This window comes from Enhydra lutris, unplaced genomic scaffold, assembly GCF_002288905.1.
Source record: "Enhydra lutris kenyoni isolate GAN:26980312 unplaced genomic scaffold, ASM228890v2 scaffoldscaffold3, whole genome shotgun sequence".
Taxonomy (NCBI): domain Eukaryota; kingdom Metazoa; phylum Chordata; class Mammalia; order Carnivora; family Mustelidae; genus Enhydra; species Enhydra lutris.
This window is the reverse complement of record NW_019154087.1, coordinates 85,044,642-85,069,642: the sequence shown is the minus strand read 5'-3', so window position 1 is coordinate 85,069,642 and position 25,001 is coordinate 85,044,642. Positions and strand designations below refer to the sequence as shown.

General features: G+C 54.2%; 2 protein-coding genes across 6 annotated transcripts; both read left to right on the top strand.

Annotated features, from left to right (window-relative positions):
- Positions 1-765: 765 nt before the first annotated feature.
- Positions 766-10,075, top strand: LOC111156919 (chromosome unknown C8orf58 homolog). 3 transcript variants are annotated; one of them, XM_022518061.1, is made up of 7 exons: positions 766-3,269; positions 6,646-7,157; positions 7,508-7,687; positions 7,782-7,908; positions 8,082-8,194; positions 8,451-8,557; positions 9,082-10,075. In XM_022518061.1, the coding sequence occupies exons 2-7, from the start codon at positions 6,828-6,830 to the stop codon at positions 9,191-9,193; spliced, it is 969 nt and encodes a 322-aa protein (XP_022373769.1). In that variant the 5' UTR covers positions 766-3,269; positions 6,646-6,827; the 3' UTR covers positions 9,194-10,075. The 3 variants fall into 3 exon arrangements, with proteins under 3 accessions (XP_022373769.1, XP_022373777.1, XP_022373786.1); XM_022518069.1 differs by lacking the exon at positions 766-3,269 and adding an exon at positions 6,045-6,429; XM_022518078.1 differs by lacking the exon at positions 766-3,269 and having other exon boundaries at positions 6,045-7,157; positions 7,508-7,648; positions 8,475-8,557.
- Positions 10,076-11,130: 1,055 nt separating this feature from the next.
- On the top strand, positions 11,131-24,981 carry LOC111154098 (cell cycle and apoptosis regulator 2). Of its 3 annotated transcripts, none has more exons than XM_022513501.1 (20): positions 11,131-11,956; positions 12,233-12,324; positions 12,751-12,842; positions 13,042-13,156; positions 13,317-13,446; positions 13,631-13,727; positions 17,312-17,431; positions 19,354-19,576; positions 19,660-19,773; positions 20,310-20,473; positions 20,927-21,098; positions 21,186-21,416; positions 21,526-21,705; positions 22,516-22,660; positions 22,791-22,873; positions 23,301-23,447; positions 23,599-23,710; positions 23,811-23,999; positions 24,156-24,361; positions 24,538-24,981. In XM_022513501.1, exons 1-20 carry the CDS (start codon positions 11,899-11,901, stop codon positions 24,580-24,582), a joined length of 2,715 nt encoding a protein of 904 aa, XP_022369209.1. In that variant the 5' UTR covers positions 11,131-11,898; the 3' UTR covers positions 24,583-24,981. The 3 variants fall into 3 exon arrangements, with proteins under 3 accessions (XP_022369209.1, XP_022369200.1, XP_022369191.1); XM_022513492.1 differs by having other exon boundaries at positions 21,526-21,747; positions 22,794-22,873; XM_022513483.1 differs by having other exon boundaries at positions 11,132-11,956; positions 21,526-21,747.
- The last annotated feature ends 20 nt before the right edge of the window (positions 24,982-25,001 follow it).

The window sequence follows — 25,001 nt, the reverse complement described above, 5'->3', positions numbered from 1 at the left end:
AGATTTTATTTATTTATTTTAAAAGAGAGATAGGGAAAGAACACAAGTCTGCAGAGTGGCAGGTAGATGAAGAGGGAGAAGCAGGCTCCCTGCTGAGCCACGAGTCTGATTTGGGGGTGGTGGTGCTTGATCCCAGGACCTTGGAATCATTCCCTGAGCCAAAGACAGACACTTAACTGACTGAGCCACCCAGGCGCCCTGAGGCCTGTTTCTTTTAGTGGAAGTTTGTGCTCTTTCTAGATACCGTCCACTCTTTTTTTTTTTTTTAAGATTTTATTTATTTGACAGACAGAGATCATAAGTAGGCGGAGAGGCAGGCAGAGAGAGAGAGAGGGGGAAGCAGGCTCACTGCTGAGCAGAGAGCCCAATGTGGGGCTCAATCTCAGGACCTCGAGATCATGACCTAAGCCAAAGGCAGAGGCTTAACCCACTGAGCCACCCAGGTAACCCCCCTTTTAAAAAATTTTTATTTTTAATCTCTCCATCTGATGTGGGGCTTGAACTTACAACCTCGAGATTAAGAGTTGCATGCTCCATTAACTGAGGCAACCAGGCACCTCTCCTGGACCCTTTTATTTATTTATTTTAAATATTGTATTTATTTATTTGAGAGAGGTAAAGCGTAAGCACAGGAGGGTGTAGATGGGGGAGGGGCAGAGGCAGAGAGAGTAGCAGGCTCCCCACTGAGCAGGGAGCCAGATGTGAGACTCAATGTGGGGTTCCATGCGGGGCTCCATCCCAGGACCCCGGGATCATGACCTGAGCCAAAGGCAGGCACTTAAGCGACTGAGCCCCCCAGGCACCCCACCTCCTGGACACTTTTATAAAGATGGCAGTTTTACTGGGATAACCCCTGGTACTTTAGAGGCCGGAGCTTCTCACTGGGAGCCTGGAGAGGAGCAGAGATGCAGGAGGCAGGCCCGGACGTCTATTCTGTCCAGGCCTCGGCTGAGGGACACAGTCTCATGTTCCCCTGGCCCTGGCTGGCCTGGCACTCTGTGGTCCTTGCTCTACTTGGGGCCAGTGCTGCCAGCTCAGTTGACTTACCCGGATGAGCCGGGTGGGCAGGAGAGGGGGCAACATCTCAAGTACGTCCTGCACTTGGCCAAGGCTGTCTGCACCCATCTGAGAAAGAGAATCACCAGAAATAACCCTGGACAGGCTGCAGGTTAGCCTTGCCTGGGAGGGACATGCCAGTGGAGCCCCCACCCTGAGGGACCACCACCCACCAAGGACCTCACCTCCAAGTCAGGGTTTTTTGTGTGCCCCTTCCACGGGAGACCCTGCTGGCTTCACTTCTAGTTGATTTGAAAACCCCAACCGAAACCAAAAAAGGATGGGTGACCAGTGCCAGGCATGTCTGCCCTCAGGTATGTTTGACTTGAGGCCAGGACAGAGGTTCCCTACCAGATTTAGGGCTGGATTCACCCACCGAACCCCAGTCCTCATCCTGGAGGACATTTTCAGAAAGGTGCATGGGTACTGCTGGGTGCTCCAGACCCACCCTGTCCCCCAGTTAGCCTGAGGAATGGGCTACAGTCTCAACTTTATTTTCACAGAAAAGATCAAAGCTGGGCTTTAGAGACGGTGCTATCTGGCTCTTTTTGGAGCGAATCTTGGTGGAGAATGTTTGTGTGGGCTCCTCGGGCATCTGTTGATACAATTTACCCCTTGACATAATCGTCTCTCTGGATAGCTGCCTTTATTTTCATAGAAAAGATCAAGGCTTTCTGTGGCTCAGGAGGAGGACCCCAGGCCAGAACACCTGGTCGGCAATGGGATGGCCTCCTTGGCGCCACCTGCTGTCAGGTGTAGCCCACGACAGGGGAGAATGCCGGCAAAAGGGGCATCCAGAAAAAGGTAGCACTTTTTCATGCTCTCCTGAAGGTGGTGGTCAAGTGGTAGCCACTGAGCTGGCACGAATGAAATCATAGTACATGGCAATGAGTGCTAAGAGCTAATGTGGGACACACAGGCATGGCCTGTGAGCACAGAGCAGAGGGCATCTCTGTGTAAGGATGAACAGAACCTGGACAGGTGCAGTGGACAAATGCTGAAGGATGGGGGTGAGTGCAGGTGGATGCTCGGTTTAGGGCAGTGGCCGAAGGAGGTACCAAGAGAAGCCTGGAAGGGGAGATGGGACCCTTGAATGCCAGAAGAAATGGTTTGGACTTCATCTTGAGACCCTGGGATCATTTTGAAAATTTTAAGCAGGGGAGTGATGGATTGGAAAAAGTGGGTGGGAGTATTAACATGGTCAGATCCCCACCTGTAACAAAGTGTGGTGGGCCAGCAATGTTCCAAGGAGTAGAGGAGAACAGATGGGGAGTGGAGACCCTTGTGAAAGGGGTATGTCGGTGAGTTGCTGAATGCCTCCAAAGGCTGGATGGGTCCACGCTGAAATCCATCTGTTTAACTGGAGCAAGCAGCTCTCCTTCCAGCGGCCCAGGGAGGGGGCAGGGGGTAGCTTCAGAGCGCTCAGCAGCTACACAGCCAGCCTCAGCTTGGGAGCACACTTCTTCTTTGGTCAGAGGAGAAGGTTGGGGGCAGTCTTTGATTTTTCCTCCCTGCCCTCAAACCCACCCCAAGCCAGCTGTGAGCGCCCACCCTCTGCAACCCAGACACATTTGGGAGGGGACACCACCTAATTATAAGACCTCAGTTTGTCCAGTGCTGTGCCCTTTTTACTTATTTCTGCATTTGGGGGAATAACTTCAGAAATGAGAGATTCGAGTTAGAAGTTCCCCCAAGAGAGCATCTAATAGAGCCCCCTTCAGTTAGAAATGGGAAGGGGACATTCCCAAAGTTTCACTAGGGAATTCTAACACACAAACATGTTGAGTGCTTTACTCCTCACAATTCTGAGGTCGGTATTGTTGTCCTCCTTGTTCTGTAAATGAAGAACCCCTGGACAGTGGACAGGGAGGATGAGTAGCAGGTCCAAGGACTCCGAGCTGGTAAGGGGAGGGGATTGGGAGTGGACCCTGGAGTCTGAATCCCGCATTTCTGGTTTGGGGCGGGGAGATTTTGCCCCTCCATCACCAGAGGTTGCCTTCCAGGGCACAAGGGAGGTCACCATGGTTCCCAGCCATCTCTACTCTGGCCGGAGATGCCCGCAGCCTCTTGGCTTGGCCCTTCCTCCCACGGGGCCTAGCTTAGTGCTGAGCTGGCAGGAAATGTGCTTCCTGAAACTGGGACTTCCCCTTGGAGGATGAGGGGCCACTGGGCATCCCTGGCCTCAGCCCGAAGAAGGATGCTGCTCAGCCACCGTGAGTCTCAGGAACTCAGGGAAGCTGCTCACCTGTCAGGCGGGCAGGAAGGGGGCGGCAGAGCTGCCCTGCTATTCCTTCAAGCATCAAAGGGAAAGGGGTTTCCTCTGATAGGAAGCAGGGTGGGAGGTGGTCATGCAGGGGTACAGAGCCCTTGGGGTAGAGAAGGCCTGACCTAGTTCTTGTCACAGGGCTACTCCAGTCAGGGCTTCAGAAGGTGGGAAGTGTGTGGCCCCCTATGATGGATCCCCATCACCATGAGGGCTCAGGTGTATCTGCATGGTTGGGGGGGGACAGAGGTGCGTGGCCTGGAAGGGCGTGTGCTTGCATGTGTGTTGGTGGGGGTGTGGGTTCTTTTGAGCCCACACAAAGCCTTGTGCTGAGACACTGCATTCCTGCTGGCTGGGCTTCCTGTTCCAGAAGCATTCTTGCCCCAGAGTCGCCAGGGAGACTGCTTGGAATCTGGCCCCACATTCTCCAGATTCAGGGCGAGATCTGGCAGAGGTTCCCTCCCTTTACCTCCCTAGCCTCTCACTACAGAGGAAGGAAGCCACCTGAGAGGCCAGCCCTCCAACCCTCCTACCTAGGGAGCCTTGGGGTGGGGTTGGACACTGCCTGTGGGGTTTGGTGCCACACATCCTGTTGGGCGAGCATAAAGCAGTTCCTGCCAGGCCCTGCATTCTCTTTCCCTGTCTGTATCTGGGGAAGAGGAATGGAGTGGGGTTACTGTCTAGGGAATAGGGTTAGGTGGGGAAAACCCAGAGGACTTATGCCTAGCAGGGAAGGGCTTGGCCTGAAAATCAAGGTATTACGAGATGGCAGGCAATTCAAGCACTAGGCTCTCATTCTTTCTCCAGACTTGGCTACTGGCCTCAGTTTCCCCATCTTATACAGTTAGAATCTTATAGTTTCCAACTTGCTGATAAGGCTCCAGTGTAAGGTGTTTGGGGAAGGGTACGAAGGAGCAAGGAGCAGAATGGGGTGGCAGACTTTCTTCCCCTCCTAGTTAACGGCCACTTCCTTCCAAGGGCTCTGGCTCCAGCCCCTCCCCCAGAGGCTCAGGTGCAAGTTTGCACGTCCACCAGCTCCCTTATCTGCCTCCGAGGGATTTGGGTCCTGCTGGGATTTTTCCAGCCCTGTCACCTTACTCAAGAGGATGAGGTTTCCTTACAGGCCAGCAGCCCCCCTGCTCACGGGGCTGTGTCACCTTGGGCAGCTGCCTGGGCTCCCAGCTTCCTTTCAGGCTGGGAGCCTTTGAGGGTGAGGAGTGGTGGAATCCCAGGACCAAACGAGGGTTGGGGTGGGGACAGGGAAGTATTTACACTTCCACCGCCTCCAGGCTGCTTCCTAGTCCCTCTGGCTCACTTCCCCAGATGCTGAAGACCCCCTCCCCAGATTTAGGGTGCTCCGGGTGAGGGAGAGGTATGGGACGAGGAGGGGATTCAGATCTAGCTTAGGACTCAAGGCGCTCTACAGTTGTCGGAAAGGATTTCCATGTGGACAGGGATCATTTCCCCCTTCTGTCGCGTCAGGTTTCTGAGTGGCTGAGTGACTTGCCCCAGGCACACAGCTGGGAGCGCAGGGACAACCTTGTCCCGGTCAGCGCTCTTCCCGCAGCCAGCACGTGGGGCTCCATTTCCTTCCGCGCTACCGTCCAGTCCCCGCCGACCCTCCACCCCCAGCTCCGGCTGCATTTCGGCGGCAGGAAGACAGACCAGCATGTGAACCGGGAGTGAGGGGGTGTCGGGTAACCCCGCACCTCCAGTCAGACAGCGTCCTCAGGAGGAGGTCTCCGCTCCTCGGCCGGGTGTGGGAGCGCGGGGCGGCCCGGAGCCCGAAGGACAGAGTATCCAGGCCTTCTCTCGGTTCCCCGGAGCGCCCCGCGCGGCCCGGCTCCCAGCCTCCGCCCCCCCGCGGCCCCTCTGGGCGCGCCCACCCCACCCCCGGCCGTCCGCACACCTGCGCGCCCCTCCCCCCCGCCCCCCGCGGGGAGGGTCCCGGGGCCGCGCCCAGCCGGGGCCGGACGCGCGTGCGAAACCTCCGGCCAGACAGCGGCGGGGGAACTCTGGCCGGGATCGCGGGCTGGCTGCCGGCGGCCGGGGCGCCGCGTTGGGGCCGGGAGCGGAGCCATGCTGGGCCGGCGGCGCGTCTTCGCCGTGGAGCCGCTCCGCGGCCGGGGTGAGTCGCCCGCCCCCCAGGCCGGCCGGGGCCTCATGTCCTGGAGCCGACTACCGCGCCCGGACCCCGCTCTGCGCTCCCTGTCCCAGCCGGTACACCCCGCCCAGGGCGCTCGACCTCGCCGCCTCCCTTCGGACGGGCTGAGTGATGGCGCTGTGCGCTTTGGAGACCTTCTGGGTTCGGGCGCTAAACCAGCCACCACCTTCCATCCCACTCCCAACGGCTCCACTTTGCTCTAATTCCCGGTGTGGACCTTCGCCCAGTCCTTGCCCCCGCCGGCTGGTCCAAAAGCCCCCTCCGCGGCCGCGAAGAAGGGAAGCCCTCTCCTTCCCGAAGGAGACTAACTAGCTGGTTTCCTGGGCCGGGGTGGAGGGGCCCGGAGTGGTCCCCAGTTCTCCCGCGCGGCCGGCGGTGAGACCAAGGCGGCCCTCCATCCTCTCCCGCGCTAGTTTGTGCATCGGTATTACAGTTGGGGACCCAGAGCGTGGGTAGGGCCTGTCGCAGAGGGGACAGTCCTCGGGCGCTTGCGCTGCTTCTCCTCCTACACCCCCTGCCCCCAGTTCCCGTTTAAGTCCCACCCCACCCCCACCCCGACTCCCCACCAAATCTTCACTATTTCTCATTTAAGAGAGCAGAAGCCCGCAGTGGTTATAGCTATTGTTATTTTTATTGCCCTCCCCCAGGAGCTTCTGGAGAGACTTCATCCTGCATCCTGATGCTAGTTTGGGACCCCAAGCTTCCTTCTTTGTGCCCTTCTCCGTCTCCCTGAGGCCGGAGGGTGGGGGTGGGGGTCACAGTCCTACTGCCCCCCGGGGAGTAATTGAAGAGACTGAGGCTCCCCATTCACGACTTAGAAGTCTTAGGCTGACCCTGGGCTCCAGGGCACAAGAAGAAAGCAGCTATCCCCTCAAAGGAGGATCGGCCATACAAGGAGCTGGTGAACACATCCCACACGGCTTTGCCTGCCGCCCAAATCCGAGGGGTCTGTGATCACCAACAAAGACTTGTGAAGGGAACCCGTGTTAACTTCTTCCAGCCAGGGATGGGGAGAGATCTGGGCGGGGCTGTGGCTGTCCAGTCTGGTCCCCTCCCTTCACCTCTGGCCCAGGACACTCCTCCCTGGGGAATGCTGCCAGTTGCCAGGAATGCTGGGGGCGTTAGGGCAGCCTGCCCAGCCTGATGCAGACTCTCCTTGCAGATTGGGTTGGTGAGGACTTGGCACACGGTTGTGTAGTACCTGGAGTCAGCAGCACCTACTGACGGATCCCAGACGCGGCTCAAGTTTGCTCACTGGACTCCTGGAAGAGGGATGGCCAGCTGAGAGGTCCCAGGAGGCAGCAACCACTTCTCAAACTGGCTTCCAGGGACTCAGGAGTGGAGATGGTTGTCGGGGACGGGCCCCTGACCACCTCACCGGGCCTTTCTCAGGTCTGTCTGGACTTTGAGCCTACAGGGAGCCCTGAGCCCCTGGCCTTTGCTCCCGTGGAGCCTCCTGCCCATCTTGGCCGGCTTCTGGCCAACCGTAAGCTGGAGCAGGTGCTGGAGCGCTCCCGCCAGCTCCCCACCTCCCCGGCCAGCATGTCACGACACTGCCGCTCACTGAATCCCCCCTGCGAGCCTGAAAGTCAAGTGCCCCCTTTTGTAGCCGGGGAACAGGAGGCCACGGAGGTGGAAACTGACCTAGAGGCAGGCCTGGAGGAAGCAGAGGTGGTGAGTGCCAGGTCTCAGGCTGGGTAAGAGTGGGACAGAAATGGCCTTCTCACATGGAGGGGGCTGCTGCTGGCTGGTGGGGCCTCACTGACTTGTTCTCCTTGGAGCTCTCTTGGGGTGGGGCATTCCTTGCTTCTGGTTGATGGCTTGTTCTCTCCTCGGCCCACTCCCAGCTGGGTGGAGGTGGGCAGAATGGGGGCTGGCCTGGCCGCATGCCTGGGTGGGTGTTGGGAGGCCAGCTGGGGGCGTGTGCCTCCTTTCCCCAGCCCCTCTGTTCCCATCTGCTGGTCTGCCTAGCATGGGGGTCTGGTTGAGTTCAGAAGTCTCCCCGACCTCACTCTGTCCCACAGGCAGGGGGCCTGGGGCCTGGAGCCTGGGCCTGTCTCCCAGGACAAGGACTCCGCTACCTGGAACACCTATGCCTCGTGCTGGAGCAGATGGCAAGGCTCCAGCAGCTCTACTTGCAGCTGCAGACCCAGAGGCCCCCACCGGTGAGTGAGCCGCAGGGCCGGCAGGCCAGCGGGGGGCAGGTGAGTGGGGGCTGTGGAGGAGGGCGGCTCCACGCGGGAGCCCTGGAAGTAGCCCTCGAGTCAGGTCTTGAGTGCCTGTCTGTCCTGTGCACAGGATCCTGAAGTGAAGGAAGAGGAGATAGAGGGGGCAGCGGGGGAGTCAACCCTGGCCCCTTCACCGCCACCCTCTCGTGACCCAAGCCGTGAGGTGCATGAACTGCTTAGCCAGACGCAGGAGACAGGTGAGAGGCAATAGCGTTTCCCTGTGTCTTGCCTGCCCAGGCCCCGCCCCCACCGGGAGACCCCGCCCCACCGCGGGAGACCCCGCCCCCACCCCGGGAGACCCCGTGACCCCGGGGGCTTGATGTGTGGCTTACTGCTTCTGGCCCTGGATAAGCTGATTCTCTTTCTGAAGGGGCAGAAACAGCTGCACCCCTAAAGGCTGGGCTGCCCAGTGCCAACCCTCCCAGGCTCTTAGAGGCCGCAGCAGAACCAGCTCAGATCTTTGCCCCCTCCCAGGGACACAAGGTAGGTGATGGGTGTCTGTGGAGGCATGGGATAGGATGGAGAGGGGGTGAGGGGGTGGGGGGTGGAGAGGTGGGGAGGTGGGGGGTGTGGGCTTGTTGGGATGTGTACACAGCGTGAAGGCCAGGAACGCTGGGAAAGGGACGGAATTCCTGACTGGAGCGGGTGACTTGTCCTGGCTGTACCGTCTGCTGTCTATGGGAGCTTGGTCAGAGGTTAGTCGTGGGGAGGAGCTCTGATCCCCTCGCCCTCCGCTCAGCGGGATCTCTCCCACTGGAACAAGGTCAAGGTCCTGCTCAACCGGATCCGTTGGAGAAGCCCGAAACACCCTGAGTCCCCTGCCTTTCCTGATGGCCCTGCCCCGAGGTGAGTCCTGGGGCCCAGCTGGGCGGGGGGGGGGGGGTGGTGTGAGGAGGAGCCTGATGAACCGGGATGCTGAGATTGTAATGCCAGTGGTGTTTTTTGGGTCCCTTTGAAATCTCAGAGACCAAGATAGTCTCAGAGAGGGTGCTGGGAAAAACGGAAGGTAGTTAAAGCATCCCTTTTACAGAGGAGGAGGCTGGGGACTGGGCCAGGGAAGGAAGTTGCTTTCCCGAGGCTACCTGTGTGGTGAGTTCGTGGCAGAGCCAGGACCAGAGCCTGGGAGATCCCCTCATGCCGGTTCAGCAAGCCCTCGGCTCTCACAGCTGAACCTTAGGCCACCTCTCGGATTTGCTGGGAGAGCAAGGTTGGGACACAAAGGATTCCACAGTAGATGATGGGGGATAATGTGGGGATAGGAAGCACTGTGTCATTGTCCCTAGCTTCCCACGGCAGATTCCATCAACTCTGGGGCCATTGCTGCCTTTGTTTCCTCCTCCTAGCCTAAAGCTACCTTTTCTTTCCCACAGGATTGAGTCAAGGGGCGTCCCTGAAAGACCTCCATGCCAGCCCCTCCGGAAGACCTTTATGCCATCATTTGTGGTTAAGAAGCAACGAGCAAAAAACCTTTCTGTGTGCTGAGACCTCCTGGTGCAGGGACGTGACCCTGGGTTGGGGGGTGCACACTGAAGTCTTCTTCCTTGCCCTTTGCCCTGTTGCTGCTTCTGGGCACTGCCAGGAAGTGATGCTCACCCTTCTCTCTGAGGAGAGGGCTGGATCTTTCTCCGCTGGGCAGCCTGGCAGAGGAGCCTGAGCTCCCTGAGAGGCCCCAAGGTGCAGCAGCCCCCAGGCTCCTTTCTGGTTGCCAGAAATCCCTGGGCCTAGTCAATGTGAACTAACTTATTTATCAGGAGTCCATGGAGCGTGTTTGGCATGGTGATCTACTGGGGCCTAGTGTGTCACAGATGCATATTTGTGCAAAATGATCCATGTATCTCCGTGAGTCAGTCACTGCTGTGAACTGGCTGGATCCAACCATCTCTTCTGAATCATACACCCAGAGGGTTGATTGATCTTCTGGGTGAGGTAACTGGAGAAGGATGGAAGCAACCTCCATTCTTCAGTGCGCAGTTACTGATTTGGAGTCCTACTTTCTTTCTCGTACCTTCGTGGGTAGCCCCAGGGCAGGGCGGCGTTGGGGGGACGGATGAACTACTATTTTGGGAGCCTCTGCATGGAGTCTTGCCTGTGAAGCAGAGCCCCCGAAGACAACCTGGAATGGAAGGGTCAGGGACAACACGGAGAATAGCAGAGTAAGCTTCAAGATCTGTCTGCAGCCGCTTTGGTCCCTAATAACCTTTACACATCAGAGCTGAAACCAGACACTCATACTAGCTTTTAGACCTTGATAAAAATCCCTTAACTTTTCTGAGCCATAGCTTCCTACTTAGTATCCCGAATGGTTTAATGATACCTGCCCTACCTACCTCACAGTCTTATTATGAAGATAAAATGAGATCAAACTCTCAAAGTGCATTGTGACTGTTACATGAACAGGAAGGGGAGGGCATGGGGTTGGAAGATGGCCAAACCGGAGGGATGATGGGAAGGCCAGAGGATAAAGCAGGCCTGGGTTGCTAATGGAGACTAAAGTGCCCAGTGATTAGCGGCGTGACTTGAAGCATGTCATTTCACTAAGTCTTAGGTCTCCTATCTGAGAATTAGGGCATTAATTCCTGACCTTATCTTCCAGGGTTGTGAGGACTAAAGGAAATGTTTCTGAGAACATTGTAAATGTCTACCAAAGTATTGTGGCGGTTTATCTATTACAGCATGTTAGGTTCCTAGCTCTTTGCTGATTGGGAAAGGGGAAAAGCTTAGTCTCCTGTAGATATCCAGTGGAGGGAAGGGTGTGGGGGAGGGGCTGTCAGTGGAAGGGACAGGCTACAGATGAAATCATTGGCTTAGGTCGGACAGTAATGTCTCCTAGAAGTAGCCGCTGATCAGGCACCCATCTCTTTCAGTCAGGAGGGGCTGCTTCTCTTGCAACTGCAGCCCTAGGGTCTGCCAGAAGGGACAAGGCCAGGTGTCGGGTGGTAGGTGCTTTCTTCTATTTGGGGGTCCAGCTCCTGCTGTCTTTGGAGCAGGAACCAATGCTCTAAAGCATACTTTTCTAATGGGACAGTAAGGCGGGGACACCACCGAGGCCAGGCTTCCTAACGCGCATCCGATCGGGGAAGGCGCACTTCCGTTCCACAGTTGGAACGGATGGCAGGCCGGCGTGGGGGAAGGGAGAAGTCGGTGGAGAGGAGGGAGGGACCATATCCGGGAGAGTGGCAGCTTCCGACCAGTGGTCGCGCTTCCGGAGAGGCGCTTCCGGTGGTGGCGGCAGCAGAGGCTGTGGTGGTTCCGGGTGTCTTTGTCCCCCCGGTGTCGCGGCCCTGGCCCGCAGGTGGGTTGGGGGGCCCCCCGCCGCCCCTCTGCCCCTTCGCCCCTCCCCCGGCCGAGGGGCTGCGAGGGCCGGGCAGCAAAGATGCACCGGGCGCGGAAGGGGCCGAGCCCCCCTTCGGAGTGCAAGTCCCGTCTCCCTGGCAACGGCCTCGGCCCTGGGGGCGGGCAGGAGGAGGAGAAACCGCGCGCCTTCGTCCTCCCACGGTGGCCCCGCCGCGGCCCGGCCCGGGAGGCCCGGTGCCGGTGGCTGCTGAGGCGGGAGCGAAGGCCCAGGGAGTACCGGAGCAGGAGGGCGGGCGGGCGCGCTGCCGGATTCGCGTTCGGCCGGGCCACGGGGCTACCTTCCCACTAGCCAGTCCGGAGAACAACGGGCCGGGCTTCCGGGGAGAGGGCCCACACCTTCTCCTCTCCGGCCCCAGCCTCCTCCATTTTTCGCGGCCTTGCGTGGAGCATTTTGGCGGATGTATTTGAATGAATGAATGTCACTGGGGCCCTTTCCGATCCCCCACTCTCCCCAAGCATCTGCGGGTGGCGTGGCATCGTGCGAGGAGCGCTAAGTTTTTGGCGACCTGGGTGCGAGTCTCAGTTTTGTCACTAATTGGTGATGTGACCCTGGGCAAGTCTCAGTCTCTGTGAGCTTCAGTTTCCTTTTCTTTAAAATAGCTTGACAGTATCACCCACCACTAATTTATTGTGAGGGCAAACTGGAACAATGTAAGTTTTGCATTTCCTGCTCTTTATGTTCCCTCCATTTTCTCCATTCATTCCTCCTCCTCACCTTCATTCAGATCCTCTGTTACTTTTTGGGGGTCCATGGAAAATTCTCTGAGCTGTTAACTTCTTTCTTTTCCAATTAAAGGTTTTTTCTAAGACTCTGAAAGAGGACAGCATTCCCAATGTCCCAGTTTAAGCGCCAGCGGATCAACCCGCTTCCAGGGGGACGCAACTTCTCAGGTGATCACCTTTATCCCTGTTTGGCTGCATACTGGCTATTACGTGCTTTGGAGTTTGTCTTTTAAAACGTGGCCCTTGGGGTTTCCCTAAGTGGAGTGCAGTTTGCTGCCAGCGTTTCATAGGAAAATAGGAGATGAGCACCGTGGTGGCAAGTGAGACCCTGTGGAGGAGTTGCTTGGAGTCACTTTGCCCTTTGGGTTCACCATACCTTCTGTCTGACTCTAGTGTTGGAAATGGTAGATGCAGCTCCTGGAGATTGCTTCTCTGTCCACATAGGCGCAGCTTCAACATCTCTTTTGGGTCCTCCTCCTGGTTTGCTCACTCCTCCTGTGGCCACAGACCTGTCCCAAAATGCCAGGCACCTTCAGGTAGGTTGGGCATTTTTTCTAGTGAGTTTCGACACCTGAGACTACCACAGCATGCTTGGGTGCCTGGTGCTTTCATTCTTGCATCCCGTGTTCATCCTCCCTGGTGCTCCTGGCCTGGGCCAGGATGCACGTGTCTAGACCCCCTTCTGACTGGGGAGCCCTAAGTTCTGGCTTTAGGGAAATCTTTTAGGTGATTCTTGGAATTAAAGAGCTGGAAATCCTAGAAGAAGCTTCTGACCTAAGAATCAGTCTGATCTCTTCCTCCTCCTCCCAGATTATGACTGTTACACATGTGTGTTTCCTTCATGTGGCTCTCGATACCATATTTTGTTGAAGCTGGATGGGGTTTGGCTGGAGATGAGATGCTAACGATGGAGTGTGGACAGATGCTCTCTGTTACTTTCAAACTGCGTTATTCTCTTACAGGGTGGGGAGAAGCAAAGGGTCTTCACTGGCATTGTTACCAGCTTGCATGACTACTTCGGGGTAGTAGATGAAGAGGTCTTTTTTCAGCTAAGGTAGGCTTGAGGTTAGTCCCCTCAATGCTTGTTGAATTCAATTCTGTCACCGTGCTGGTGGGGCCCCTCTGAAGCCATTGCTTTGCTGTTTTTATGCAAGGTGTGCGAAATCTTGATGGGCAGGGCCTCCTAGGGGCAGTCAAGGTGGCTTGGCCAGGGTCTCTGTCCTGACTGGGTCTCCTGGCTTGTGTGCTGGCAGTGTGGTGAAGGGCCGGCTGCCCCAGCTGGGTGAGAAGGTGCTGGTGAAGGCTGCATACAACCCAGGCCAGGCAGTGCCCTGGAATGCTGTCAAGGTGCAAACGCTCTCCAACCAGGTATGCGTCTTTCCGGCATGTGCATTGGAAAGGGGTGGGAGAGAAGCCCCAGTGCCCTGAAAGCAGGGCGAGAACCTTACTTTTGTCAAGGGGTGCGGCTGCGTGGTGGTGAGCAGATCAACCATGAGATGCCCTGAATTTCCTGGTTACTGTCCTGCAGCCCCTGCTGAAGTCCCCAGCACCTCCCCTTCTCCATGTGGCAGCCCTGGGTCAGAAGCAAGGGATTCTGGGAGCTCAGCCCCAGCTGATCTTCCAGCCTCACCGGATTCCCCCGCTCTTTCCTCAGAAGCGTGCGTACCAGTGGCGTGGATGTTGGGATGTGGCTTTATGGGGGTACTCTGGTTGAATGGGGCTGTAACTCTCCGGTTGTTGCTCTCAGAATAGAAGTGGGTACTGCTGTCACTGGAGGAAAGGGACAGGGAAGTTGGGCAGATATGTAGGGTTTTTGAGTCACCAGCCATTTCTTCTCTGTAGCTCTGAGTCTCTTCCAAACATCCCACACACTTCATCTGAGCCACCTGAACAGATTTCCTGCTCGGGGCCCTCACGGACGATTGGATCAAGGCCGAAGGTAAGAGAATGATCAAACAGGGAAGATATTTTATTTATTTGTCTATAGGAGCAGTGTCTCTTTGCCACCTGTTACACTAACGTTCTCTTTCTGCAACTAGATCCTGGCCTCTTTCCTCTGAAATAGGCTGATGCATTGAGATGTATATGCAAATATTAGAACTTTATAAACCTGTTCAGCAAGCAGGGATTTGATGTAGTTCATCTTGCAAAATACCATATTGAATTTTATAATTTTCCCTTTTATCTCTAGTTCTTAAGATGGAGATGCCAAAAATCAAAACTATCCAAAAATAGTAATTGTCCAAAAAAATGTAACTTTGTAGTGTATGTATTAATTTCTAGTATAAGATGTTTTTTATACACACTATACATACCAGTGTAGCGTGAGAATCCATAGGTTGCAGTCTGCCCAGAAGTCCAGGCCTGTGCCTAGAACATGGTAGCTTCATGGCCTATATGTAGCCAACATGGTGGATTTGGGACTTTGGGGGTGTTCTAGGCCGTCCTGTGTCACCTGTGAGCTCTGGGGACTGCTGGGAGCAGGCTGCCTATTCTCTCCAGCTCACGTGTTCCTTCTCTCACCTTACTCTGTCCCGAAAAGGTTTTGCTTATATCCCTAGGAGTTAAGCTCTGGATTAGTTTGCTTAAGACTTGTTTTAGTTCTTCTGTTGGTCCTCGTTTTAATTTCTTATTAGGGAAAATTGCAAATATAAGCAAAGCAAACAGAAAAGGATGATGAACTCTCATGTACTCACCCCCCCCAGCTTCAATAAGTATCAACATCTTCCATTCTTTTTCATATCTACCTCCATCTACTCCCTGCCATGTACTTGCTGGTTTTTTGTTTTTGTTTTCTTTTTTAAGATTAAAAATTTTATTGCAAATATTGTATAGATTGAAATGCACAAATCCCAACTGGACAATTTTGATGTGGGAAATTCCACATAACCCTCACCCCAATTAATATCTAAAACATTTTCCATCACTCCAGAAAATCCTCTCACGTTCAAGTTCTTTTTTGAAGTAAGAACTGTGCTGATAAGGAAAAAACCCCCTTTCTCCAGGTGCCAGTAGATTATTACATGATAAGGGCTGAGAATGCAATCCAGTGTGAACTCTTGAAAGGGCATGGAGGAATGCCGGCAAAAAGTTTCGACAAGGGACGCAGCTAGTCTGCTGAAGCTAGTGTTTGGTCATTATGAATGCTAACTAGGAGGATGGTCCTGCAGTCTAGGATTGTTTCCCATCCTGCCTCCACTACCTGAAACACCGTGTCTGTCCTCTTCTCAAGTCACTGGTATATATTTTGCAAACACCTATACTCCTTGTCCTGTACATCTTCCTGGTCTTCATCTTCCAAGGGCTTTCCACCTCTCACATCTTGTGAGTTTATTAAGGGCCTCATCACCCAATCACAGCAAGTGCCCTGAGGGATAGTGTAGCCTGGGTGGAAATCAATGGTTGCTATTGACTTTCTGCTTTAGGTTCCTATTCAGTCTTTCTGTACAGTCATGTGCATTTGATTGTCCTGAGCATACCAAGCCCAGTGCAAGGCCTGTGTTACATGAATTTCGCCATCATGCTTCAGTGTCATGGCTTCTAGAGAAAGACATTACCACTGGCAGGGAGGTACCACCGGCAGTCAGGACAGAGAATCTGCTAAGTAGGAAAGGGGGCAGTAGGAGTTAGGTCACTTTGGGAGAACAGCAATTTACAAAGGAGTCAAGCTATTTGAGCGTTTTGGCTGGAAGCCAAGTTTTATTTTAAATTTCAGGTTTTGGGACGGAGATAACAATGTCCCCGTTGGACTGTCAATACTGAACTACTGAGGTCTTTGGACAGGCGTATCCAGTGGGATGCCATCTCAGTATCCTGTGAGGCTCCTGAGCTGTCTCCCACTGGTACTGCTTTCTAATGTGTTCCTGACGATTCACAATAAGGAGAGAAAACTGGCCATTGAATTCCAGGATTCAGTGGGACATCCACTGTCACTAGCGGTGGACAGCATTTACTGAAGAGTTTGCTCCAGTCGTGGGCGAGCTGAAGAGAGCTGTCCGAATGACTGTTAGAAGCCTGGAAGTGCCGACACCCCGGAAAGGCGAGAGTGGAAGGCAGCTTTTGGATGGAGATGCTCATAAACCGGGAAATGGGCCAGGCAGATAGAGAAAAGATGAAAAACTCTCTGTTAAATGTAATGAGCTTAGATGCCCAGGGCTGGAATGACAAGGGAAGCGAGGCAGGTGGGTCTGAAGGGAAGAGCAGAATAGACTGTGGTCAGTGCCGTATCTGGGCGGGAAGAACTCACAAGTGGTTTTATTTCTCTTGTGAGACATAGGGGTTTTCCTTTAACAGTCTGGCATTTTATAATGGTCTAAAGGTTTTTCTTTTCTGTTTTTACTTCTTGAACTCATAACATGGTGATACTCTCATAAGTAAATTATTATAGAACATATAAAGTAGTACATGCTATTATGTAATGTTAAAATACTGTGAAAATGTGTCACTCCTTTCCCTTTAAAGGTAACCATTCTTAAAGACCTTTAGAAAATAATTTTGAAAAGAGAAATTAACTTCTACTTTTTTTTTTGGTCTGTGTTTTTTTGTGGTCTTTTAATATATATACTTTTTATAATTTTATTTAATTTTAATTTTTTTAAATTTTAACTTTAGAGTCCAGATTATTTTTATGCATTGTGATTAAAGTGATTAAACATTTTTTTCCATATTGCAGTGTAATCCTTGTGATTGTTTTAATGGCTGTGTAATTATTGTATTTGTTTACTATAAAAGTTTAGGTATTACTGGATATGAATGTGGTTTTTTTACTCTCGGCTTGAATTTTTCAACTATTTATAATCTGTTTTTCTTTTGAATTAACTTTCTTGGGATAATATTTTCAAGAGTGGAATTATTGGATCAAAGGGTTTGAGTGTTTTTATGACTTTAATGTGTATTGCCAAGGGTTTGTTACGAGAGCTGTTTCTTAATAAAACTTCCTTTATAGAATCCTTTGCATGGTACCATATATGTGTTTCATGTTAAAATTATCAGCTAAAATCTTTTCTCATTTCCAAAAAATTACATGTTAGCTATAAATTTTAAAGTTCAGAAAAACACAAAAAAGAAAATTATTCATAAGCCTTACTAGTCAGAGGCATCTATCATTAATTTTTTTTTTAAGATTTCTTTTTTTTTTTTTTAAGTGTTATCTGCACCCAATGTGGGGCTTGAACTCACAACCCCGAGATCAAGTCACATGCTCCACCGACTGAGCCAGCCAGGCGCCCCACTTTATTTCTTTTTAGTCTTTTGAAACTTTTTTTTAACACTGTTGAGGCATTACTGTATCCGTACTACCCTGTATGTCTTTTTGCTCACAGTGGGTGGTTTTCTGTTACAAGTATTTAAATCTCCATTTTAATAACTTTATAACAATGTGTTATGTGGCTGCTAGCAGTGGTTTCTTCATCCATTTCTCTGATGTTGGAGATTCAGATTGTTTGCAGTTCTTTTAGGCCACTTTGTATTAAATTTAAATGTAACAGTGTGGTTTCTTCCTTCTGGTGATGGACCAACCTCCAGCGACGACTATGACTCCAAGAAACGCAAACAGCGGGCTGGTGGAGAGTCTTGGGGTGCTAAGAAACCAAGGCATGACCTGCCTCCTTACCGGGTCCATCTCACTCCCTATACTGTGGACAGGTGAGTGGTGCGGTAGGAGTGGGGGTGGGGGATGGGTGTGTGTGTGAGGTTTGCAGCTGGTAACAGTTTCTTGTGGAAATGAGGTACAGTATGTGCAAGAGTCGGAGTGTGTGTGCAGGGTCACCTGCCTAGGACCTTTTTGTTTGTTTCTTAATGGGACAGTTTTTAAATTTCTAAATCTCAGATTTTGACCAGCGTAGTGCCAGTGATATGGGTTCCCTGATATAACTTCTGTGATTTGATCAGCAGAAATAATGATGCCAGGCTGTTACTAAGGCGTACATTAAAATCCGGGTACCTAATACCATTTCTAATTCAGGTAGAAAGTATAGATCATAGGCATCTTGGGACTTGTTTTCCAGGGGACCCCAGAATGATTTCTCGAGCTCTCTAGTGCGTGCAAGGACTCTGGCCCACAGGCTTACCTAGCGCACTTAGGAACTGATTGACTAAGAGCCTGACGAGGGATTCTGGATGCCATCCAGCAGTGCGGAGGCGGGGCTTTCGCCACTGCCCTGGCAGCAAAGTTCACCTAAGCCCAAGCTGAGGTGAGGGGCAGCCTCTCGGCACCTCTTCCTCGAGGTGGAAAGGAAAGAGGGCTGTCACCGTCCTTGCTGGCATCACAGGTTCCTCTCTGCGGGGCCGGGCAGGGCCTCTCCTGTGTTCCACGCTGACCCGCCTGCCTCCCGAGGTTCGTCTCCTTGCAGGACAGCATGGTCCCCACAGCATGGAGAGGGGTGCATGTAGGGCCTCCTCCCGTCAGCCAGAATCTGACTGCTGCTGGTCAGCCACACACACAGCTGTTGTGTGGAACATCTGCGGAAGCCTCTTGTACACGCTATTTGGTATTTTGCTTTTTCGCTCAGTGTGTCTTAGAATTTATTCCATGCTGACGCTGGTTAGAGGGACCTCATCCTTTTTGGCGCCTGTGCAATCTTCCACTGCATGGATAGACTGTTGATGTCACTGGTTCTCTCTTCCCACGTTTCAATCATCCTGAATTTTGCTCTCATAAACGTCCTTCTGCAGACGTCTGTGTGGACAGGTGCTAGTAGTGTACTGAGGTCAGTTCCTAGAGATGGAGTAGGTGGCTCCAAGGGTCTGATTTTAAACTTGGACACCCACTGCGAATTCTCTCAAAGAGGCTGCGTCGGTGTCCATTCCTGCCCCCAGGGCCTGAAGTGCTCGTTTCCCCACTGGCAGCGTTTTGTTACCCAACTTTTCGATTCTTGTCAGTCCCTTAGGTGAAAAGTGATAGTCCAATTTGCATTTATTTTAATTAAAAGTGAGACTGAGCATACGTTCGCAGGCTTTTAAGTCTCCTTTCTTTTTGTTTTTTTTTTTTTTTAATGGTATTTACTTATTTTTTTTTTTTAAAGATTTTATTTATTTATTTGAGAGAGAGACAGTGAGAGAGAGCATGAGTGAGGAGAAGGTCAGAGAGAGAAGCAGACTCCCCGCGGAGCCGGGAGCCCGATGCGGGACTCGATCCCAGAACTCCAGGATCATGGCCTGAGCCGAAGGCAGTCGTCCAACCAACTGAGCCACCCAGGCGCCCCTAAGTCTCCTTTCTTTTTCTGGTACCTGTTGATGTCCGTTTTCCCAGTTTTCTCTGACTTGGGAACCTTCTTGTGAACATGTTAGTAATTTGTGGGCTCCTCTTCGATCAAAACAGTGAGCCTTAGGCTGTCATATATTGCAAATGCTTTTCTGTTTCTTTCTTTTCCAGTTCGACTTGACTTTGCCATTAGGGGCTGAAACATTTTAGTGGTCAAATCTCATCCATCTTTTTCTTTTCAGAGATGTTTTCCTTCCCAGATTAGAAAATAATTTGCCCTTTTCCCCCCAAGTCTTTCATAGTTCCATTTTAAAAAATAATTTAGTCTTTGCTCAGTCTGGATACCCTTGCTTTCCTCCTCCAGCCCCAACTGTGACTTCTTAGAGCTCCAGCGCCGCTACCGCAGCCTCCTGGTTCCCTCAGATCTCCTGGCTGTGTGTCTGAGCTGGCTGTCAGCCTTCCCTCTGAGCCAGCCCTTTTCCCTCCATCCTCCAAGCCGCATCCAGGTATCTTCTGAGAAGGAGCCAGCTCCAGATGCTGGTGCTGAGCCCATCCCTGCAGACAGTGACCCCACTTATAGTTCCAAGGTGAGTAACTGGCCTCCTACCATCTTGTCCCATGGTGGGAGGAGAAAGCTCTCGAGCATGTCCCTCACACTGCCCGTGCACAGGTACTGCTGCTCTCGTCCCCGGGACTGGAGGAGTTCTATCGTTGTTGCATGCTCTTTGTGGATGACCTGGCTGAGCCGAGGGAGACACCAGAACACCCTCTAAAGCAGATTAAGGTGAGAGCTAGAGTCCACGAAGCAGGAGGCAGTCATGGGTGGTGGACGGCCAGGCCCTGTCAGATTTGCAGCCGCTTGGCTCCTATTCACGAGCTCATAGAAACAGGGAGCCCTGAGCTGGAATATTGCTATTTCATCAGAAGGACAGCATGGCTCAGGATGTTCTTGTCAGAAAAAGTTACATGGCTGGTGCATGGGTAGAGAGATCCAGCCTCCCCTGCTTCCCCCTCCACTCCTCACCACATCCTGCTGCTTTCATTCCCCAGGGGTGGTAGCTGCCTCATGGGGAGAGATCCGCTTTTTGTTTTGTTTTGTTTTTTAAAAGATTTTATTTGAGAGAATGAGAGAGTGAGCGAGCACGAGAGGGGAGAGGGTTAGAGGGAGAAGCAGACTCCCCGCTGAGTAGGGAGCCCAATGTGGGACTCGATCCTGGGACTCCAGGATCATGACCTGAGCTGAAGGCAGTTGCTTAACCAGTTGAGCCACCCAGGCACCCCATGGGTTTTTGTTTTTTAATCTTGCATCCATTTTTGCAGTTTTTGCTGAGCCGGAAAGAAGAAGAAGCAGTGCTGGTTGGGGGTGAGTGGTCTCCCTCTCTGGATGGCCTCGACCCCAAGGGCGACCCGCAGGTGCTAGTCCGCACGGCCATCCGCTGTGCGCAAGCCCAGACTGGCATTGACTTGAGCGCCTGCACAAAGTGGTGAGTGGCTGCCCCAGGCTTGTCTGTGTGTGGTCCGTTGTATAGGCGAGACTTTAGGAGGCCGAGTTCCTGTGCCTTTCTGACCTGTGAGTGCTCTTCTCTTCCCCGGTCCTACCTCATCCCTCTCTCCCGCACTTGCAGATGGTCATCCCAGTCATGAGCACGAGTAGGGATGTGTATGGGTGTTGAGGGCCAGCCGACCCTCTAAGGCTCATCCCATGTAATCCCTCAGCCACGTTTAGTGGTCCTTCATGCTGGGAGCACCCTGGATAGGCGCTGTCTGCTTACTCACGGCAGCGCATCGATGAACCATTTTCTGAGGACTTGGTCTCTTGTTTTTGTATTTTCAAAGCTGTGTGTGCAGTACGTGCTCAGTAAATGTTGATGGAAACTGAGGCAACTGCTTGCGAAGGTTGTGGGTCAGTACTCCCTTTTTCCTTTCGCTGCGAGCAGGTGGCGCTTTGCGGAGTTTCAGTACCTGCAGCCGGGTCCCCCGAGGCGGCTCCAGACTGTGGTGGTGTACCTGCCTGACGTCTGGACCATCATGCCTACTTTGGAAGAGTGGGAGGCCCTGTGCCAGCAGAAAGCTGCAGAGGCAGCTGCCCCACCCCAAGAGGTGTCCGGGGTAAGGCTGAGCCCTACGGACCAGTGGGCAGAGTAGGTGCCCTGACGTCCGGACCCAGGCGGTCACAGCTCTCGGCTTTTGTCACAGGACACAGAGCCTCTGGAGCAGGCAGCTGATGCATCAGAGCCAGTAGCCGACACCTCTAAACAGAATGCAGAGAATCCGGAGGCCACCGTGCAGCAGGAAGTGGACACCGATCTCCCAGAGGCGCCCCCACCTCCTCTAGAACCTGCCGTCATGGCACGCCCTGGCTGTGTCAACCTGTCCCTTCATAGTATTGTGGAGGACCGGAGGCCAAAAGAAAGGATCTCCTTTGAAGTAGGTGTAGGAGTCTGGGGAGGCTGTGTGGGAGGGCGTATGAGATGGCAGGGCTTGGAACATTCCCTTCTTCCTGATGCTCACGGACCTGTGCTGCCTCTTCCCTAAGGTGATGGTGTTGGCTGAGCTGTTTCTGGAGATGCTGCAGAGGGATTTTGGGTATAGGATTTATAAGATGCTGCTGAGCCTTCCTGAAAAGGTGGTGGCCCCGCCTGAACCTGAGAAGGAGGAGGCGGCCAAAGAAGAAGAAACAGTCAAGGAAGAGGCTGCCAAGGAGGCCAAGGATGAGGTACAGAGTGAGGGCGCAGCTGCCGAGTCAGACGCCCCCCCGGTGAGTACCTCTGCTGCCCGCGAGGGCGCGGGGGCTGCACGTGGGAGTGCCGTGTGGATGCGGCTGCCGCCGGGGGCCCCGTGGGGCTCCTCCCACTGCCTGCGTGCACCTTGTCCCCCCCCACCGCATGGCCGCTTGGCTAGGAGCCGGTGTGCGGCTAGAGGTGTGCCCCACTAGAAGGGCAGTGGGGCTGGAAGCGGGGCCGACATGCCACGGTAGCACAGAAGCCTCCACTGATTGTGCCGTGAGGACAGGTGTTTTGGCTACTCGATGGTTACTTGGAATGCTGCATTTTCTTTTTAAAGGTTTTATTTATTTGTCAGAGAGAGAGAGCACAAGCAGGGGGAGCGGCAGGCAGGGGGAGAAGCAGGCTTCCTACTTCCTCCTGAGCAGGGAGCCCAAATTCGGGACTCAATCCCGGGACCCTGGGATCATGACCTGAACCAAAGGCAGATGCTTAACAACTGAGCCACCCAGGCGTCCCATAGAACGCTGCATTTTCTTAACGCTTTACAAAAGCAGATGGGTCTATCTCTTGCCTAGATCCTGTCGAGTAGATTTAATTTCTGACAGGACTGAGATTGAGTCCTACAGAGAATCCCAGGTTCCTGGGAATTGCCTTAGTTCGCTCTGAATCCCTTGTCACAGAATGCCGTAAACGACACCGTGTAGACAGAACCCTTCCGGACACAGTCGGTGGGCAAGTGTCAGCTCTTATCCTTGTTAGCAGTTCCAAGTGACCGTTCTCATCTCTTGTTTTGCTTCCAGAAGGAAGATGGGCTTTTGCCCAAACCTCCGTCTTCTGGGGGAGAGGAAGAAGAGAAACCCCGGGGTGAGGCATCCGAGGACCTCTGTGAGATGGCCCTCGACCCAGAGCTGCTGCTCCTGAGGGATGACGGTGAAGAGGAGTTTGGTATGTGCTCGCCTTGTGCAGCCGCCGCCCGGCTTTGCAGCTGGTGCTCGCTTGTCCCAGCTGTGTGTCTGGGCCCAAGGGTGAGGGTGGGGGGGGCCCCTGCTCCATGCTTATCTCAGGCTTCCTGTAGCAGGAGCCAAGCTGGAGGATTCGGAGGTCCGGTCAGTTGCCTCGAACCAATCAGAGATGGAGTTCTCTTCTCTTCAGGACATGGTGAGACCTCTTTCCTGCTCCCCCTGGCCCACTGACACACAGTGAAGCTAAGCAAGGCCTGGGACTCAGTGCTGGGAGAGGGAGACTTTACCGTAGGACTTCTGGCACCCTCTGACTGACAAAAGACGAAATGTGGTTCTTGGCTCGTGAAGCAGGGCTTCCATGGGATCCAGGACACCTCCGTGTCTCCGCCCGGGTGCGTCTGAGTGAGGTACCCGATGCCGGTGCACACGCCGCTCCTCCGTGTGCGGGACAACCCCTGGTGCGGCAGAGGTTGCACAGAGGTCATACTGGTGGTCCTGTCTCCAGCTGGAAGGGGCGCCCGTTTGTGATCGTGTCCGCTCGATTTTCGGAGGGCTACGTCCTGGGCGATTTCGCCGTTTTGAGGGTGCTCTGAAAATCTTGTTCGTCCTTGTCTCTTTTGCAGCCCAAGGAGCTGGACCCCTCTGCTGTGCTCCCTTTGGACTGTCTTCTTGCTTTTGTCTTCTTTGATGCCAACTGGTGTGGCTACTTGCACCGGCGAGACTTGGAGAGGATCCTGCTCACCCTTGGGCTCCGGCTCAGTGCAGAGCAGGTACCCGCCCCTCCCATCCCCCAAGTCCCTCTGAGCCAGCCTCCCCGACAGCCGGGCGCGTTCTGGCCTGCTGCAGGGGGCTCGGGGTGCCGTGGGGCCACGGGCTTGTGTGCTCTCGTCAGGGGCTATCTTGGCTGTGGGTGTTCTCTAGGCCAAACAGCTGGTCAGCAGGGTGGTGACCCAGAACGTCTGCCAGTACCGGAGCCTTCAGTACAGCCGGCAGGAGGGTCCAGACGGCGGGCTGCCCGAGGAGGTGCTCTTGGGTGCGTCCTGCTGCCCTGCGCCTTCCAGGGAGGAGGGGCGGGGCTGGCTGCTCTCTCCTCTGCAGAGCCGAGCCTTCACTCTTCTCGTGGCCCCTTCTAGGAAACTTGGACCTGCTGCCTCCTTCGGGGAAAAGCACGAAGCCGGGTGCCACCCCCACGGAACACAAAGGCCTGGTGTCCCACAACGGCAGCCTGATCAATGTGGGGAACCTGCTGCAGCGTGCAGAGCAGCAGGACAGCGGGCGGCTCTATCTGGAGAACAAGATTCACACACTGGAACTGAAGCTGGGTGAGTGGCCTGCGGCCACAGGGCCCAGCCCGGAGGGGATTCGCAGATGCACGTGTCTGGAGACCAGGAGGGGTCCCACTGCTCACACTTCGGGCCTCTTGCCCTGGGCTTGGTGCTTAACTTAGCAGCAGTCTGTCTGCCATTTCCCCCCACCAGAGGAGAGCCATAACCGGTTCTCGGCCACGGAGGTCACGAACAAGACACTGGCGGCGGAAATGCAGGAGCTGCGGGGCCGGCTGGCCGAGGCTGAGGAGACGGCCCGGATGGCTGAGCGCCAGAAGAACCAGCTGCAGCGACTGCTCCAGGAGTTCCGGAGGCGCCTGACCCCGCTGCAGCTGGAGATGCAGCGGATGGTTGAGAAGGTGAGCCTCCCCCGGGAGAGCTGGATGGCCGGGTGCCCTGTTGGGAGGCTCGGCTGTGGGGGCAGCTGGCCACGGTGTCCCGCCCGGGTGCGTTGCTGCTGCAGCCTGGTCTCTGCGCGGAGTGTTGGTGGGGCTCCCGTCTGGGCCCTTCCTCCTCGAGTCCTCTCTCGTTCCAGGCGGACAGCTGGGTAGAGAAGGAGGAGCCAGCACCTAGCAACTGAGGGGCCTGGCGCAGGAGCTGCCCTCCCGGGAGGTCGGCGACGGAGCCTGCTGACGTTAGAGCCCTTTTGGTTCCAGAAAGAAGCTGGAGCAGGACCTGGGAGCCATAGGCAGGGGTGGCTGACCCCTGTGCTCAGCCTCCGTAGAGGAGCTCAGGCCATCAGGGTGGGGTCTGTGCTATGTGGGAAGGATGCGTGGGGAACCCCGGTTCCACTTAACAACTAAATCCAACACCTTCTGCACCCCTCGAATGTCATTTTGCCCTCCACCTTGGGATTTCTCCTGGGGCCCTTTAGTCTTGTGCTTTCTCCTGTCCTCTTCCAGTTTAGAATAAGACAGGGGAGGGAAAGGCTTTTCAGATATGTCGTTAAGGTCTGATGCCAATAAACTGAAGAAACAGCCATGGAATCTGGCCGGGGTT